The following is a 19917-nucleotide window of genomic DNA, read 5'->3' as shown; positions in this document are numbered from 1 at the left end:
GACAAAGTAGATGGATTCTTTTGCTTATCCCTGTGACATTATTTGCTGACCTTCCAAAGGGGCTTCGTCCACGAGGAACGGTTTTTATGGCATGCAGCAGACACACAGCATGGGTATCCACACACACACACACCTCATTGCCTTCCGTCTCAGTCCAGACATACTTGTTGTCAACGCCCTGGTATGTAGCCACCCAGCACGCGAAGCACAGTTTGAGGGGCCCTTTGGACTGTAGATGTGACATTGATCTATCTGTCTATATCTTCCATGAGTGAGAAAGGCAGAGAGATGGAGACAGAACCAGGCACCCCCAGGAGCGTTGTGATGGTGCGAGCCACCGTCAGTTTCCACCAGCCTCAGATCACAAGCACACACGTGTCCAGGGTACTCAGTGAGGTCTCTAGACACAAACCCAGAACCTTCTCACATGGGTCACAGCCTGACAGAGCACTGAGTTACCACCACACCACCATCTGATTCTTATTTTCTTTTTCTAATAAATCATTGCTTAAAAAAATATTTTATACCATAAATGCTAACCAAAACAGGTCTGCATAGCCCTATGGGACCTTTCCAAGTCTTAACAACGGTACCGCATTTGTTGACATTAATCATGGAGTTGTCGAAGCCTGCTTATGCCACGTATTTGAATAATATGTAGCTTTTAGAGTTGGCGTGCATGGGATTTTTTACCAGTGAGTTGTGCAGTGAAAGAATGTGCATCTTCTTTTAAAAATCAACACAGACCAGGGACCAGCAGTTAGCGTAATGGCTATGTCACTGGACTCCCATGTAGTTGACAGCGGTTCGAGTCCTGGACCCGGTGGCTTAAACTCACGTCGGGCACGTGTGCGTGTATGCCCAAGATCCCGAGAGGAGAATGGAGGAGAAGGGATTGCGGCGTGGCCATCCCCCCTGGGGGGTGATTTCTTGCTTTCTGTCTCTCTGTCTTTCTGGTGAGCGCACGCGCCCTATAACAAAAATCTCTCCAAAAAAAAAACCAAAAGTGCAGTTCTGTGTAAAGTTGATCATTAACAATGAATCATATCGGACATTTGAAAATAGCATAAACAGATGGAACTAAATTAGGGTATCAGTCTAAGCCGTTGACAAGGTAAGACATAAAAGAAAAGCCAGGGTGTCAGTAATGAACAACCAGAGTTGCAGTTAGGTAACTGAGCAGAGAAAAAGGACTTCATAAACATTGACAGCATCAGCCACTCTCTTACTCTGCTTCACAGTTCATTTTTTCCTGCTAGCTGCTGCTCGTGTTTTACTTTGTTGACTTTCGAAGTTCGAAATTTAGGCCCCCACCTAAGTCAGTAATGAAAGAAGCATGCTAACAGACCCGTAACAAGTGTGTCGCATGGGCCAACTCTCCTCTTTCCATAAATGCTTATGTTACTTGCACTGAAAGAAAATACTTTGTTACCGAAATCCTTGGCCCCTCTTACACGGGCTGAGATTCCCAAGTAGAAATGACTTTATTAAACCTGGCAAGTGTTTACTGCTTGCTAACTTGGAACTCACGATGCCTTGGTTTGCACCATGGTACGAAAGAATCCACTCGGTTCATACTTTTTTCACATATGAAGACAGAGTATCCGATAAAGTGTGGGTTCTCTAGTCAAAGGTCACTTTTTAAAAGAATTATTTATTTAATTTTATTAATAAAAATAATTATTATTATTAACTTTCTATAGGGCATATGGGCTCACGAGAGACAGAGACAGAGAGAGAGAGAGAGGGAAAGTGAGAAAGCAAGCCATCAGTTCCGAGACTTTAACTGCAGTTGGCCATGTGAGAGTCCACTGCTTTAACCACCGTGCCACCTGCTGGCCCCTTCATATGTTTTCCTAGTGATCTCTGTGTCAACTGCTACAGCTCTTGAACTCTGAAGAACAGGAAAACAGGGATGGTGTCTTCATTTTCATAATTTATTGAACTAATAAGACAGGCTTAAAAACAATTGAAGACCAGGACTAGCAGATGCCGTATCAGTTACATTGATGGACTCCTACATAGTCGATCACAGTTTGAGTCCCGGACCTGGAGGCTTGAAACTCACGCCAAGTGCATGTGCCTGCATGAATCCTGAGAGGAGAATGGAGGAGAAGGGATTGTGGCGTGGCCATCCCTCCTTAGGGGCGGTGGGGTGGGGGCAGGCAATGAGTTCTCATTTTCAGTCTCTTTAGTGAGTGCATGTGCCCAATACCAAAAAATCTCTCTTAAAAAGAAAAAATGAAGACAATAGCCTAGAAATGATACAAAATACATGTTCTTGGGACCAGCAGATGGTGCAATAGTTACATGGCCAGACTGTCACGTAGTCAGTCATGGTTCACGTCCCAGACCCAGTGGCTTAGAACTCATGCCAGGCATGTATGTGCATGCATGCCCAAGATCCCAAGAGGAGAATGGAGGAGAAGGGATTGTGGCATGGCCATCCCCTCTGGGGGGTGATTTGTCACTTTCTGTCTCTCTCTTGTATCTTGGTGAGCACACGTACCCCTATAGCAAAAATCTCTCTGTCAAAAACTCTCTCTCAGTGCGCCTAAAAGAGGAATGATCTGGTAATTTAGCTCTTCCACTTGATGTGAGAATTCTGTATGTTCTCTATGGATATTCAGTTATGTCCCTTTTGGGTACAAATTTTTAAAAATGCTATCTGTGAATATTTTGAGAACCATGGGAAACACATATGTTCATCTTTGCATTTGAGGATTTGAGGTTGACACATAATCTTGGAATTCTGTAGGTAACCTTGTGACTATTACATGAGGTAAACACACACACACAACACGCAAAACACTATTGTGCATAGCTGGCCCACAGTACGTACTATGTATGGGCAAAGTGACTCATATCCTTAGTCTTTTCCCACAGCTGCAAGGTTTACTGTTTAATATTTCAAAATTCTCTTATTCTTCTGACAAAAATTGTGTAAGATCCAAAGACAGATGGTTGGCTATGCCTCTACGATGGGATGGGTCCCTGGATTCCAGCATGTGACATCCAGGGTACGCCCTGGGATCTATTCTGTTAGATTGTGAAAGAGCAACATAATCTTGGTACTCAGAAATGCTTGCACTAAAATCGAGATCCTACAGTGATGTGGACTGAACACAGCAGTCTTCCAGAGCAACCCGATTTAACTGTTCTTTATATTCATCAAGAGAAGATTTTCATGTCCTCCATTATTTTTCTTGGATCATTTTCTTACATTCCGTTGAAATGGTATTAATGGCTTGAATATAAATTGGAGAACATATGGTTTCTGTACATAAGGGCTCTCTCCAAGGCTTTAATCATAGCTTAATGAGAATTTCTGAGTTGAATGAAATGAGAAAAATGTATACGTCGGAAAAAATGAAGTGTGAATATTAATGCTCTAGATATAAAGAAAATGTGTAAATTGGTCCCCTAACAGCCAGCTGGGAATCCTTGAACAAAAGGTCATGTCAGTGTCAGAAAAGTAACTTCTGATCAATATGCATGTGAATATGTAACTTGTGATATTACAAGTTAATTCCTCAGAGACTTCTCAAGAGGGGTGTGAAAATATTAGGACAGGAGTTATTTCCAATCAGAATGAGTATCCTTTAACTTTACGGTAATCAAAAACATAAACGTGGGGGCCAGCAAGTGGCATAGTGGATAAGGCGTCTGAATCCCACATGGCTGAGTGCATGGTTTGAGTCCTGGGCCCAGTAGCTTGAAAAAAGATGCCAGGCTCCTGTTTGTGCATGCTCAGAATCCAGAGAAGAGAATGGAGGAGAAGGGATTACAATGTGGCCATACTCCTAGGGGGGGATTTTTCACTTTCTCTCTCCTTCTTTCTCCCTGGGGAGTGCATGCAACCTATAGCAAAATATGAAAAAAAAAAAAAAAGCAACACAGATATAGAAGCTAGGTGTTCTATTTATTTCTCATTTATTTAAGTATGTCCAATCAATGAAGAAAAATTATTCATTTTAACATTAATATAACTATAATTCATTTATAAAACTACTCATATGAGTCAAACCATGGCAACCTTTTTTTAAACAGGTCATTGGTTACCATTTAAAATTTGGAAAACATATGCTTACTCTATTTATTAATTTTTGTTTGATTTTTCATTTGGAAAACATATGCTTACTCTATTTATTATTTTTTGTTTGATTTTGTTGTTGTCGTCCTCTGAATAAGAAAGGAATTACCTTCAAAGGCCATGTTATTTTCCATTAGATACTAATCTAATGGATGGATTTGAAGAAGGGATAGAGAAAACAGAGTGGTAAAGAAAATGATCCTTGGGGCCAGCAGTTAGCATAATGGCTATGTCGCTGGACTCCCATGTAGTTGACCGCAGTTCAAGTCCCGGACCCAGTGGCTTAACGTGACGCCGGGTGTTGTGCATGCCCAAGATCCCTAGAGGAGAATGGAGGAGAAGGGACTGCGGCATGGCCATCCCTCCTGGGGGATGATTTCTCGCTTTCTGTCTCTCTGTCTCTGTCTTCCTAGAGAGTACACGCACCCTATAGCAAAAACCTCTCCAAAGAAAAAAGAACATAGATGGGGCTGACCCCGTAGCCTAGTGGTTATAAGAATGAGGTCGTAAATGGTGAATGACATGTGGTTTGAATCCCAGCCCCGGTGACATGAGAACACCATGCTAGGCTGGTGTGCGTGCATGCCCCAGATCCCAACAAGATGGAGAAATGAAGGCCAAGGGACTGCAGTGTGACCGTGTCCACGGGGGTTCTCTCTCTGGGGCACGTGCTTTCCCCTGGCGTGCATACGTGCCCTCTGGCAATTAAAAAACAAAGTGAAGTTGAGTGCATTGGGGCCAGCAGGTGGAGTAGTGGTTAAGGTGCTGGACTGTCACATGGTCAACAGTGGTTTGAGTCCCAGATCCACGCACCTGTTTGTGTGTGCCCAAAATCCCAAGAGGGGAGTGCAGGAGAAGGGCTCGCAGCATGGCCATCCCCTCTGAAGGGTGGTTTCTCACGTTTTCTCTCTCTGTGTCTCTGCTGAGCACATGTGCCCTATAGCCAAAAAAAAAAAAAAAAATCCTCTCTAAAAAAAAAAGAAAAAGAAGAGTGTATCTGTGACTCTCATGATGTGCATTTGGCTTTATTATTTTTTAAAAGAATTAGGTATTTAATTTTATTTATTATCATTATTTTAAATCTGCTCACCAGGAAAAGGTAGAGAAAGAGAGAGACAGACAAAGAGAGAAAGAGAAAACAAGTCGCCGGGTCCGGGACTCAAACCAATGGTCAGCCACATGGGAGTCTAGCACTTTAATCACCACACCATCTTCTGGCCTTGGCTTTATTTTATTAAAGTGGCAGTAAATTCCTCTCTCTCAAGAAAGAAAATACACGTATATGTTTTACAAGAATAGCACGAAAGTCTGATTCCATTTGTCTCTGGACAAGGCTATCCTAATGGGGCAAGTTCTGCTTCTTGATACGCTAATACAGGAGATTAGGGAATGGCGCTGAGCCCACGTGCTGCTCCTGCCTCCACACGGGCACAGGTCAAGCGTACTGTCTCATTTTCACATCTGGCTCTCCTCGCCTCCTTTCAGTACTTCTCACTATCTTACAGATGTTCCCAGACACGTGAGGGTTCTCCTTCAGCTCCTGCACACATTTAATTAACACCCCAGATTCTCAGACATAAAACCATGTTGTAGAGCAATAAGGAGATTTAAAAAAAAAAAAGTTGTTGTTGTTGTTGTTGTTTTTAAAGAGAGACTTTTGCTATAGGGCTTGTGTGCTTGCCAAAGAGACAGAAAGCAAGAAATCACCACCCCCCCGGGGGTGGAGGGGGACGGCCACACCGCATTCCTTTCTCCTCCATTCTCCTCTTGGGCACGCATGCACATACACCTGGCCTGAGTTTCAAACCGCCCAGTTCAGGACTTGAGCCACAGTCGGCCATGTGGGAGACTAGCAGTGTAACCATTCCACCATGTGCTGGTCCCAATGAAAGTTTCCAACACAAGAAATCCCTGCAGAGGAGAACAAAGCATCTCAGCATTTTCACTTTCTAGATTCTCTTTCCGGTGGCCTTGGGATATTTCATGGTTATCTCAAGTCGGTGAGAAGCGTTCCTCTTCTCTTCCTTCAAGTCCCACTAATTAACTTTGATATCAGGTAACTAAAGCGTCCCTCCCATGGAAGTGTAATCCCCTGCCAGTTCAGATGGTTGGGCCAAGGGCCAAGAACTTTACGTGAGAGACGAGTTCTCAACTTTGATCTCCTGATGAGGAAAATAAAAAATAAAAAAAAATCCTGTGTGCCGTATGCCAAGATAAAGAATATACGTGGTAGGAAAAGCTTGGAATAAAACAGGGCAGAAAGGAAATGCAGCCAAAGCCACATCGCTTGGATTTTAGGTCTTGTACGTCTACAAAGCAACCCTGTGCTCTTGGGCTAAGACATCCCCTCTGTGCATGCATCTCCATTAACGTAAAGCTTTGCACAGCAAGTTCATTGCTAACTCCTGCCATGGAATGTTTCAAGAAACCTACTCAAAGAAGTGTGAAAAACATAACAAAAAACACAAATCACAAAGAAAGGAATCGATAACTATGTATTGCAGTGGGATAGAGCCTCCTTTTCCTTTCCATCTGCAAGCTGATCAAGACTGTCTATCTCGGGGCCAGCAGGTGGCACCATGGTTAAAGCACTGGACTTCCATTTGATTGACCGCAGTTCGCATCCTAGACCCAGTGGCTTAAAACTCACACCAGGCATGTGTGTGTGCATGCCCAAAATTCTGAGAGGAGAATGTAGAAGGGATTGCAGCATAACCCCAGAGAGTAAATTCTAACTTTCTGTCTCTCTGTCGAGTGCACACACCCTACAGCAAAAATTTCTCTTGAAAAAAGGAAAGACTGCCTAGCTCAGAATGTACGTTGATCCTGAACAGTTTATGTTTTCGTTTTGATTGCTCCCTGAAGCAGAGGAGGTCTGAACTTCCCGTTACCTAAGTGAGTACTTCATATTTCTGATGCCGAGTCCCTACTTAGGGTGGGGAAGTAAGTCATCAATCAGAAACTCCAGACTCAAAGGAGGGAAGGGTTTTATCCAGCAAGAAAGCAACTCATAAACTCTGCTTCATCAGGTTTCATCAGAATGAAGACAAATAAATTATTGTCAGTGTCATTTGAGGCTCCATCAACTGTAAGGAAGAAATGTTTCAATGTGGGAAAATAGACATTTGTGATTAGTAAAGAAAAGAACAGGTGCACTCCCCAGAGAGAAACAGAGAGAGAGAGAGAAAAAGAGAGAGAGAGGAGAAAGCATTTCGCTCGGGGAATGATCACGCTGCAATGCCTGCTCCTCCACTTCTCCCTCCTGTCCAGATTTGGGGTGCATACACACAACACCTGGCATGCTCCTCAAGTTGCTTGTTCTGGGACTTGAAGGCATGTTCAGCCATGTAGGATCCAGCTGCCTTACCACCAGACCACAGAGCCAGCCCTTGATTTTTACGATTTTTAAAAAGAAGAGAATAGTGATCCTGGTTAGTTAGTAAACTAAGCCAACCAAGTAGGAACTGCCTGCCCCTCTACATATTAGCAAGTCTGCTGTGTCCCAAAAAAATGATACATGGAAACGATCCCCTATAATCTGGACAAGGATGCCTGAAGATCTCAGTTTTATTTCTGCTCTAACATGTTCAGCATCTTTGTTTAAAGAAAATTAATTGACATCAACCTGAAAATAACTGAAGTAGAATTGTATGGATAATCAAATAAGAAGTGAGAGAAACAGGTCAGCAAGAAAGCAAAGCCCCAATTCTAGGAATGTTATTAAGGTGTCTCCAGAATTCTCTTCCATGCAGAAAAATTATTTGATGACTGAAATGACTGAGAACAATGCTTTATGGTGACAAATGAGTGCTGATGGACCAGCTGGTGACATTGTATTTAAGGCTGCTGGATCCCCCAGGGCTAACTACATGGATCAAGTCCCCGACCTGGAGGCTTGAAAAACAAGCCAGGCATGTGTGTGTGCATGCCCAAAATCTCAAAAGGAGAAATAGAAGGGATGGAGGTGACCATCCTCCATGAGAGGTGCTTTCTCACTCTCTCTCTCTCTGGCAAGTGCACACACCTAAAAATTTTGAAAAGGAAGAGGCAAAAGGATGGGGCTCACACTTGGCATGGCAGTTAAGGACCCCCACATGGCTGACAGCAGTTTGAGTCCCAGACTAGGCAGCTTGCTTTCTCACTTTACCTCTCTCTCTCTCTATTTTATTTTAAATAAAATTTTCCCCTTTACATTGTTGGTTTTTTGGTGTTTTTTTTTTTTTGCCTTTTTTTCTTTGTTTCCTTTCTTTTACCTGACTTTCTCACCTTGCTTCTCACCTTCCACACATTGAGTGTCTAGGCAGATTGAGTGTCTAGGCAGATCTAGGTGCACAGGAGTGAAACCTCAGAATACTTTAAACCCCACACTTCATCCCAGGTGCCCCTATTCCCTTGAAACTATGAGGCCTTTGGAATAGCCCGTTCCATTGACAAAAGTCCAGGTTGCTTGGTGAGGGTCAGGGAAACGGAACTGCAGAAAAATTGCAGGCCATCTCAGTCCATGCACCTCTAGCACTCAGAATTAACTCCAAGAAGATAGGAAGTACTGTATAATCCATCAGATGACCAGAAACCACCACCACAAATGCACAAGGAATATGAGAAATCAAGAAAATATCTTGATAACAACCCTTCATCATCCACAGACAGTACAATGGAACTCATGCAAATGTCAGATAAACAATTTAGGATATTCATAGTGATAAAGCTAGCAGAGATGCAAGAGAAGAGAGACAATAAACTCCAGAAAATGCGGGCAAAAAGAGATGAGTTCCAGGAAGTGAGGAAGTTCTTGTACAGTCTGAAAGAAGAAATACACACCATAAAAAATAATCGAACAGAACTGTTAGAGATGAAGGTTGTAATACAGGAAATCAAAACCTCCCTTGAAAGTATTAAAAGCAGACTAGATCATGCAGAAGATAGAATCTCAGATGTAGAAGATAGAATGTCTGACCTAAAAAAATTCACCAAAATGACTGAGAAAATAACCCCCCAAAATGAGAATGATATTCAAGTAGTACTACATACCATTAGATGCCCAAATGTCTGGATAATCGGTATCCCAGAAGGTGAAGAAACTAATCAGGGCATTGATCATTTATTCCATGAAATCCTGGGAAAAAACTGTTCATACCTAGAGAGGCATTCAAATATCCAGACCCAAGAAATACAAAGGACCCCACATAGAATCAACCCAAGATCTTCTCCAAGGCACACCATAGCCAGACTGACCAAAATCACAAACAGAGATAAGATACTAAAATTGGCAAGAGAAAAATATCAAGTTACTGTCAAATGACATCCCATTAGACTAATATCAGACCTCTCATTGGAAACAATGAAGCAAGGAAAGAATGAAGAAATATATTCAAAGCGTTAAGTGAAAAACAATTTCAACCAAAAATACTGTATTCGCAAGATTATCCTTCATGTGGGAAGAAAAGATAGAAACATTCTCAGATAAACAAAACCTGAAAGAATTTACCAACACAGACCAGCTCTTCAAGAAGTTCTGAAGGTGGGGCCAGCAGTTAGTGTAATGGCTATGTCACTGAACTCCCATGTAGCTGACCGCGGTTCGAGTCCCAGACCCAATGGCTTAAATACACACTGGGCATGTGTGCATGCGTGCCCAATATCCCAAGAGAAGAATGGAGGAGAAGGGATTGCGGCATGGCCATCCCCCCTGGAGAGTGATTTCTCGCTTTCTATCTCTCTGTCTCTCTGGCAAGCACACATGCTCTATAGCAAAAACCTCTCCAAAAAAAAAAAGAAGTTCTGAAGGGAGTACTATCCAGGAAAACTAAAGACAGTCAGACAAATAAGAGAACAAAAAATGACAAAGAAAAAGGCCAACTTAATGGTAGGGATAAGTTCTGAAATATCAATAATAATGTCGAATGTTAACAGAAAGGTCAGACCACAGTAACACTGCAAATTCAACTAAAGAGAGATTACATGAGACTGAACTGGTGAAAGAGAATCCTATGACTTTTTTCTAAAACATTACTGATTTTCTTCAATGCTGTGTCTTCCAGATTTAAAGATTTTTGTTTACTTTTGAGTTGTTGGGTTAAGCAATTTGTTAAAAAGAATTTTTTTAATTGAAACATAAACTTTTCTCCCTTCCTGACCCCTTTGCAATTGGAAAATATTTGTGAGCATTCTTATTTTGTGGCAAAATGGTTATTTGCAATAAGTTCAATAATGCAATAGTATCTAATGCCTTGCATTCTAAATTATTCTTCTAGGGCTTTGTGCAAATAACAGACAAAATTGAGATTAACCTTTTTTATTTTTGCACATAAGTTAGTTTATACTTCTTTTTAGTAACAGGAATGGAGAGAGAAAAAAAATGCTTCAGAAGAAAATTACAGTGCACTTGTCACTAGATTCTAGCCTTGTCTATACTTTAAGATCTTTTGTGAATCAAAAAAATTTGAAAAAAAAAAAAAGCTTAGTATGGAAAGGAAAAAAAAGCTTAGTATGGAAGGGAGGGAGGGGAAAGGAAAAAATGGGTGAAAGTATGCTTAAGTGGCAGAAAATGAGAAGCCTTTTAGTGATGATAATGAATATAGTAATATCCTTCTCTTGATTGACATGCATGGTATTTGTGTTGGAAAAAGAAATGTGTACTGTAAAGACATGTCATACAATGTAAATTAAAATAAAATTTAAAAAAGAAAGAAAGAAAAAATAAAATTGATGTTGAATAGATAAATGAATAAATCTTAAAGAAAAAAAAAAGAGAAAAGTAACTCCAGGGTTCCTGGGAAGGTCAGAAACGATGAAAGTATTTTATGCACAATACATATTGATGAAGCTGTTTTAATATGGATTCTGTAGACATCTTCTCAGAATAGAATATGTGCACTTTCCAAGAGAAACCCAGGCAACAGGATCATACAAATGCTTGCTGCAGAGGGGAAAGACTGGACCACTGTGCCTGTATGGATACCTAGGAAGAGCATCCTTTCAGTCCCCACTTCCACTCAAAGACACCCATAAAATTACTTCATTCAGATGCTATGGAGTGAGCTTCTTCCAGCTCACTCCTCCAGACTCTCAGTGAGCATCTTTGGCTGTTAGGGACAGAAGTCTGACTGTCTTTTCTTGTTTCCAAAACTCACTTCCAGAGGACCTGGGATGAGTCACCAACATTAACAGACTATTTTGACCCATTTGATAAGAAGACTTTTCCCGTATCCTGTCCCTGGCACAGTATTTTTGGGAGGAGTGACTGCAACCCACACCAGCAGGTTGCTGTGACCATTCAAAGCAGCCAGGACCCACATCGATGTAGGCTTACCTCACAGGATTAACAGACCATTCGGACTCATTGATAGGACTCTTTCTACATCCTGTCCTTGTGACAGTCTCTTCTGGTGGCAAAAGCCTCCTTATCTCTGTTAAAGTCTTGTCTTTACTGATCCTTTTCCAAAACACAGAAAACCTACCTATAACCTACAAGCCCTCGCTTCCAGATGTCCTGCCTTTTGGGGCCAAATCCATGGGAAAACTCTTTTCACTAATCCCAAACTTTGTCTCTCACTCTCAAAACCAAATAAAAGGAATCCCTGTATCTGATCACCCTGAGAAAAGTATTTTTCCCTTTCTTCAGGGCTTATCACTCATATCTGTGTTTAGAAATAAACTGCATTAATTATTATTTCTGCAGAGTGGGTTATTTCTGCCAACACTGCTTTAGTGGATTCTTCTGAGTCATTCTCTGCTGGACGTCAAAGACTTTCAGCCTGCCAGGTTCCATGTCTTCTTGGCCACATCTTAGCAGAGCCCAGATGGATACAGAGAGTGTGTTCTTGTCTGTCCTAAGGGAAACACTGCAGGAAAGCACCCCTCCCATCTTCAGCACTGTCAATGATTTAGAAGGTAGTCCTCTAGGGACTAGTATATGGCATAGCCATTATGTTGTTGAACTCCCACATGGCCAACCACAGTTCAAGTCTTGGACCCGGTGGTTTAAAACTCATGCCAGGGGACCAGCAGATGGCATAATGGTTACATTGCTGGATTCCCACATGGCCAACCATGGTTCAGATCCCAGCCTCAGGAGCTTAATACTCGTGCCAAGTGTGTGTGCGTGCATGCCCAAAATCCCAAGAGGAGAATGGAGGACAAGGGATTGTAGTGTGACCATTACCCCTGATTTCTCACTTTCCATCTCTCTGTCTCTCTCTGTTTCTCTCTGTCTCTCCATGGAGTGCATGTGCCCTATCACAAAATTCTCTCAAAAAAAAAAAAGGAAAAGAAAAAGAAACTCATACCAGGTGTGCATGTATACCCAAAGTTCCAAGAAGAGAATGAATTGCAGCATAGCCATCTCCCTGGGGAGTGATTTTTCACTTTCCCTTTTACTGTCTCTCTTAGGCAAGCACATGCAAAAACCTTTAAAAAAATTAAAAAGGCTCAAGAATTTTTTTTTCTATGTTACATGAATTTATACAGATACATTCACCCTTGTAGTAAACAGACCCCCCCCCCCACGCTGCAGAAGAATAAGGATGCACTGCCTGTTCACACAAGGATCCACACCGGCAGATTGCTGAGAGCATTCAAGGCAGCCAGGACCCACATTGACGTAGGCTTACCTCGCAGAAGCTTTGACACTGGTGTTTCCTCAGATCCCCCGATTCCTTGCAGGGCTCCAGGCACTATTAGAGAGGAACGATAAAGAGAAAGCAAGCATGGGTAAGAACCAGAGCCCACGGAAAAAGAGAATTCACCTGTGATTGTGGCTTTTCAAGGCCAGGTTTCCTACTTAGTTCAGAAACACCAACTAACCCTTCAGTCATCGTAACTGTGTATAATAGAAGTCAAGCAAGAGCATCATCATAGAGGACAGGGACCCAAAAGAAAGTATTTCAACCTAAGGGAAAAAGAAAAAGAAAACTTGCACTGTTTTCTTTGTGCAGGAAAGTAACCATAGTTACTAGTAAGCAGAACACTTTGAGTGAGACATATTTTTTATTCAGTAAAAACTACCTTTTAAAAGTGTTGATGTCAGGGACCAGCAGTTAGCATAATGGCTATGTCGCTGGACTCCCATGTGGTCGACCACTGTTCGTGTCCCGACCCGGTGGCTTAAAACTCACGCCGGGTGCGTGTGCGCGCGTGCCCAAGATCCCGAGAGGAGAATGGAGGAGAAGGGGTTGCGGCGTGGCCATCCCCCCTGGGGGGTGATTTCTCGCTTTCTGTCTCTCTGTCTCTCTCTGTCTGTCTGGTGAGTGCACGTGCCCTATAACCAAAACCTCTCAAAAAAAAAAAAGTGTTGATGTCAGATGAAATGTATTTTCTCATAAAATTTTAATTAACTTCTCAAATGGGCAACCTACGGCTTTTTGGTGCATACTTTTCTACAAGTGACTGACTGGAAGTGCACTGTATCAAATCCATGTATGTATGTATGTATGTATGTGTGCTGTGTGCATGTGTGTGTGTGTGTGTGTGTGTGTGCTTACATGTGAGACTGTTGTTAAGTTATGACTTTAGCTAAAAGACTTCGGCAGCACTGACACTCATGAGCTCAATTACTCTATTAAAATATGTCAGACAAAAGGTCCAGCAGGTAGTGTGGTGGTTAGGGAGCTGGACTCCCACATGGCCGACTGCCATTCGAGTGCCAGACTTAGCAGCTTGAAAATCACTCCAGGTGCATGAGTGTGCATGCCCAAAATCCAAGGGAAAACTAGAAAAGAATGAATTGATTGTGGTGTGGCCATCCTCCCTGGGTAATTTCTCACTTCCCATCTCACTGTCTCTCTCCAGAGAGTACACATGCGCTGTGGCAAAAAAACCTTAAAAATGTGTGTGTGTGTATGTGTGTATGTGTGTGTGTGTATGTATATATAAAGTGTGTGTGTATATACACACACACTATATATAAATATTCTTAAAAGTATATATGTACAAATATATAAAGTAGATATAAATATAAGTATATATGTTTTAATATATATAAAGTATATGTATTTATATATAAAAGGTATATATACTTTATACACTTAATATTAGATTTAGATTTATATATGTGTATGTGTGTATATATATAAAATAAAACTTAATAGTAGATTTAGATTTAGATTTAGCAACCAGCAGGTGGCGTAGTGGCTAAGGCGCTGGACACTCTCCCATGGCCATGGCCAACCACGGTTCAAGTCCTGGACATGGTGGCTTGCTTTCCCACTTTCTCTCCCTCTCTCTCTGTCTCTCTCCGGTCAAACTTAAATAAATGAATGAATAAATAAAAATTTTAAAAAATATTTAGATTTATATATGTGTGTGTTTATATATATATATATGTGTGTGTGTGTGTGTGTGTGTGTGTGTGTGTGTGTGTGTATAAAAATACAAGTTACAGTTAGATTTAGATTCTGACATGAGGGTTTCATAACAGAGAATAAAACTTACTCAAACATACACACACACACACAGCTAGGTATAGTTTACTCAAGCAAAAATAGCAGCCAGGCTGCACCGTTCAATGCCAGTTGTAAGAATGAATTGATTGTGGTGTGGCCATCCTCCCTGGGTAATTTCTCACTTCCCATCTCACTGTCTCTCTCCAGAGAGTGCACATGTGCTGTGGCAAAAAACCTTAAAAGTATGTGTGTGTGTGTGTGTGTGTGTGTGTGTGTGTGTGTATGTATATATAAAGTCTGTGTGTCTTTATGCTTATAAAGAATACCACTTGGGGCCGGCGGTGCTGGCCCGGTGGTCGGAGCGCAGGGCTCCCGTGAAAACAGGACAGAAGATGCTGGCCTTGGCGCTCATCCCAAAACTCCCCGCCAAGGGCAGCCTCTGTACACAGGAGGCATGGAAAGTTCCGTTTCAATTGCACGCTCACCTCGTTTCCAATAACCACTCCTGCACTGTGTCTGCAGACACAGCTCCAAGTGTTACCAATGACAGCCAGTGTGCTCTGCCAACAGTCCTGTGATGGGGACAACCTCGATGCAGCCCTCGAAGGGAATCTCTGCAGCCTGACTTGGCCATTTCTCTGCGTTATAGCACTCCAGCCTGTAACATGACTTCACTGAAAGCCGAATGCCAGCCCTGCCTCTCACACTTCATACAAAGGAAAGCACTTCCTGTTTCTCTAAGCAGTTCTTCAAAAGGTGTGACAGAAAGACGGCAGCCCCAAATTGCTCTTCCATGAGAGGAGCATGAGAAAAATCATACCGTGAGCAGAAAGTTCTTTGCCATTTATGACCCGTCCAGCGGTGAGTGTCTTATTTATATATTGCCTAACACCACCCAAAACAGTCACGGAAGTTAGCATTTTTAGTAAGTGTTGCGTAGGGTTCCGTGTTTTAAGATGACTGACTATTTGAAGTCATTTCTTCCTAGGCTACTGGGAAAAACTATAAACCTCAGAGAAATAAAATGTAGACTGAGAGAGCTAATCCCATATGCCACCTCTTAGAATATTAATACCAATCCTTTCTTTCTTCTTCTTTTTAAAAAAATGTTAAAGGTTTTTGCCATGGGGCACATGTGCTCACTGAAGAGACAGAAGAGAAGAGAGATCTCCCCCCAGGGAGGATGGCCGTGCCACAATCCCTTCTTCTCCATTCTCCTCTCAGGATTTCAGGCATGCACACATGCCCGGTGTGATTTTCAAGCCACCGGGTCCTGGACTTGAATTGCGATCTGCCATATGGGGGTCCAGCAACTTAACTACCATCCCCTGGCCTTAATATCAGTCATTTCCTACATAACTTAGAAACACATATTCTTGGTATCATTTTCTTAGAAAATACTTCTGTATTAAATTTTATTTTTAAATCTAAAGTAAGTGACACAGCTAGTGATAGTGGTCAAGGCGGTGGATCCCAAAGGACTGACCACACAGTTTGGGTCCCAGATCTGGTGGCTTGAGAAACATGCCAGGTGTGTGTGTGTGTGTGTGTGTGTCCAAAATCCCAAGAGGAGAACGGAGAAGAAGGATTTGCAATGTGGACATTCCTCCTGGTGGAGTGTGTGTGTGGAGGGGAGAGGCTCTCTCATTTTTCCTCTCTCTCTCTCTCTCTCTCTCATGGGCACATGTGCCCTATAGCAAAAACTAAAACAACAAATTATAATAACAGACAGTATGTTCATGTTTCACTAGAATATAAATTACATGTACACTGAAACTTTGTGACATTTACCATAATATTCTTAGCATAGAGTGGTGACTCTATAAACATTTGTAGACTAAATAAATTGATCAACTAATACACTTTCCTAACCAGTACCTAGAGTTGGCTCCCTCGAATACTTCCAAGACCAAGCAAATCCTGAAAAAGTAAAAGGAGCAGGTTGAGAACACCTGGGAGTGATTGGGGGTCCCTTCTGGTCCTTGCGCCCTTTGGTCTGCTACAGAGAAGCCCGCCCTGCCGTGCAGATTCTGCGGAGACCCTTCCGGGTTTACAAGTGCGGTACAGCACGGCACAGAACTGCCTGTCTGTGGCAATTTACTCAGCACACGAGATGAGGAACCTTTCTAACTAAGTGCACCTGAAAGGGTGACTGGGGCTTCCAGGGGACATGTGACAGGGTCTGGAGCAATTTGCTTTATTCATACTGAGAGGAAGAGGAGGGCCAGGACCGGTCTCGAGTGCGTGGAAGGCCAGGGCTCCAGTTTAAGCACTGGGTGGTGCTCAGGATAGCCTCCCCTGCCCCCTGAAATAGAAATGACACAGCCCCAAATGTCCATAGTCCCAAGGTGGAGGACCTTGGGACAACGTGCCACAAAAAAGCAGTGTGTTCTCTCTAATACGACAGGTGGTCCTGAGAGATCTCTTTCATAGTGCAGAGGGGTAGAGGCCACTCTAACCATTTATTAGTTATGTACACGCTGGTCACGTTCAGCCTTCTCGAAGAAGGTTTTGATAATGAGTCCCTTCGTACAATCTACTCAATAATTATCGAATTAGGTGCAAAGTGTATGATTTGACATTCAAGCCATCTGGTCACCCAGCAAGTTCTGCCAAACGAAATCCCTCAGACACATAGGGGCTGCCTTCAGAGAGGCGCATGTCTTTTCTACCCCACAAACGTTTGTTACTAAACCATCGGGATCTCTTTACACTCTGTTACTGTATTTTTTCTTACAGACAATCCACAGCTACTTCAAACCATCTCTTTTTGCAGTCCACTTAGGCAGATGGTGTAATGGTTACGTCACTGGACTCTCACGTAGTCCACTACGGTTCGAGTCCCAGACCTAGCGGCTTAAAACTCTCACTAAGGGACCAGCAGTTAGCGTAATGGCTACGTCACTGGACTCCCATGTAGTCAACTGTGGTTCGAATCTCAGACCCGGTGGCTTAAACTCACACCAGGCGTGTGTGTGTGCTTGCCCAAGATCCCAAGAGGAGAATGGAGGAGAAGGGATTGTGGTGTGGCCATCCCCCCAGGGGGTGATTTCTCGCTTTCTGTCTCTGTCTCTGTCCATCTGTCTGGCGAATGCATACTCCCTATACCAAAAACTCTCAAAAAAAAAAAAAAAAAAAAACTAGCAGTTAATTGCTGAATGTGGGACCAGCAGTTAGTGTAATGGCTATGTCGCTGGACTCCCACGTAGTTGGCCGCGATTCGAGTCCTGGACCCGGTGGCTTAAAACTCACACTGGGCGCGTGTGCGTGCGTGCCCAAGATCCCGAGAGGAGAATGGAGGAGAAGGGATTACAGCGTGACGATATCCCCAGGGGGTGATTTCTCGCTTTCTGTCTCTCTGTCTGTCTCTGTCTGTCTGGCAAACACATACTCCCTATACCAAAAACTCTCAAAAAAAAAAAGAAAAAAAATTAAAAACCTCTCTCTGTAAGCATGTGAATGCGTGCCCAAAATCCCAAGAAGAGAACAGAGAAGAAGGGATTGTGGCATGGCCATCCCCTCTGGGGGTGATCTCCTCTCCTTCTGTCTCTCTGCTCCTCTCTGTCTCTCCAGCGAGCACACGCGCCCTATCGCAAAAATCTCTCTACAAAATAAAAAAAAAAAAGATTACATATCCTATTCATTACAGAGAGCACATGTATGTGTGTGAGGGAGAAAAAGAAAGAGAAGTTCCCCCAACAGGTATGATCACACTGTGACCCCCTTTCTGCAGCCAGGATCTTGGGCATGTGGACAGGAGCCCCGCAGGTGCATTTTCAAGCCAACCTGGGAGTCAGAACCCACGGTCGCAGAGTGGCTTCCAGCACTGCAGTTCCATTTGTTACTGACTGTGCTGCCAGGCGGGGCCTCCATATTTTACTTTTGGCTGATCCGTGACGTCTACAAGTTGTGTCGAAGTAACACTATTTGTATTTGACTACAACTACAAAGTCCCCTTCAGGAGCGGAATTGTCTGCTAACTCTTTTTTTTTTTTTTTTTTTGGAGAAGTTTTTGCTATAGGGTGTGTGCACTTGTCAGAAAGACAGAGAGACACAAAGTGAGAAATCACCCCCCAGGGGGGATGGCCACACCACAATCCCTTCTCCTCCATTCTCCTCTCGGGATCTTGGGCACACGCGCCCGGCATGAGTTTAAGCCACCGGATCTGGGACTCGAACCGCGGTCGACTCCATGGGAGTCCAGCGACACAGTCATGACGCCAACTGCTGGTCCCCTCTGCTAACTCCTTTGTAAGCATTCATGAGGCACGCAGATGGCACTGAGCATGAAATGGAGCTCAAGGGAGCAATCCTCGGCGCCGAGGTAGTGCAGTCGGAGGGAGTGCGGGCACGGAAAGCCTTGTTGTGGACCCTCACTGTGCCGTGTGTCTGGTCTGTACTTGTGCGAAAAATCGCTCAAATCAGCCTCAGTGTGCCAACTCGGATACAAGAATACTGTCCTCCCTGTTAACTTGCTAAAAAAAAAGAAATAGATGACAAAGGATTGTGGCATGATCGAGCCCTATTGGGAGTGGTGTCTCTCTCTTCCTCTCTCTCCGTCTTTCTCTCTCTCATGAGGGGAAGACAAGGCACCTTCTGACAGCAACAACAACAAATCCAACTTTTCATTTCATACAGGCATAGTGGACACAAGAGGTCTTCAAAAAGTTCTGAAAAAAATGTGTATTATAGAAAAACTATGCCAGGATTTGGAAAATGTTGGGACTGAAGTAAACTTGCACTTCAATTCCATCTCTCCTTGACCACTCTGAAGTCCCTTCATAATAACGCTACCAACAGATGTTTCCCAAGACCGTTCTGTTTCCTGAATGGATGGCAGCAAGCTTCTCCGGGAAACTGTAAATCTGTTTGTTTTTGTTTTGTCCTTGATAGAAGTGTTTTTTTCCTCCCAATATATTTCCTAAAATGGGAGCACCCTACTGCCTTTCGAAGTATTCGTGGCCTCTCTCCACTCTCAATTGGCATAGAAATGGTGACAGTCCTGTGTGTCAAAAAGCACACTGTCCCTTGCCAAAACAATGACACCTTTTGGCAGACAGCCCACAGCGGTGTAGTGGGACAATCAGTGGCGTCTAAACCACAGGGGACTGGCTGGCCCCAGCACAACGACCTCACACCTAAGACAACGTTTCGCGTCACACGTTGGCCATCTCCAAAACACACAGAGGGTCCACGCTCTCCCGCGTCGATGCTCATCGGGAAGCTGGGCCTCCCTTGTACCATGGCTCTTCACAGAAAAGGGAGCTTCGACATCAAGAGTTCTTGCAATTTCAGTGTAAGTACTGGGTGGGTGGAAAAGTCATGAGGAATTTTTTTCTCTGCAAAAATGTGTCATGACTTTTCCAACCACTCCATATTTTGAAGAGAAAAGGGAAGGGAAGAGAAGGGAAGGGAAGGGAAGGGAAGGGAAGGGAAGGGAAG

At 43.2% G+C, this 19917-nt stretch overlaps 1 protein-coding gene across 1 annotated transcript in view; it reads right to left on the bottom strand.

The window, feature by feature from the left end:
* ANOS1 (anosmin 1) overlaps nt 1-19917 on the bottom strand; it is a 322949-nt gene that overhangs the window by 76938 nt on the left and 226094 nt on the right. The window contains exon 4 of the mRNA XM_027771540.1: nt 12706-12768. Coding sequence (XP_027627341.1) covers nt 12706-12768 — 63 coding nt within the window. The remainder of the gene's footprint in view (nt 1-12705; nt 12769-19917) is intronic.

This window comes from Tupaia chinensis, unplaced genomic scaffold (genome assembly GCF_000334495.1).
Source record: "Tupaia chinensis unplaced genomic scaffold, TupChi_1.0 Scaffold000222_1, whole genome shotgun sequence".
Classification (NCBI taxonomy): domain Eukaryota; kingdom Metazoa; phylum Chordata; class Mammalia; order Scandentia; family Tupaiidae; genus Tupaia; species Tupaia belangeri.
Note: the sequence above shows the minus strand (reverse complement) of the source record. Positions and strands in the feature narration are given on the sequence as shown.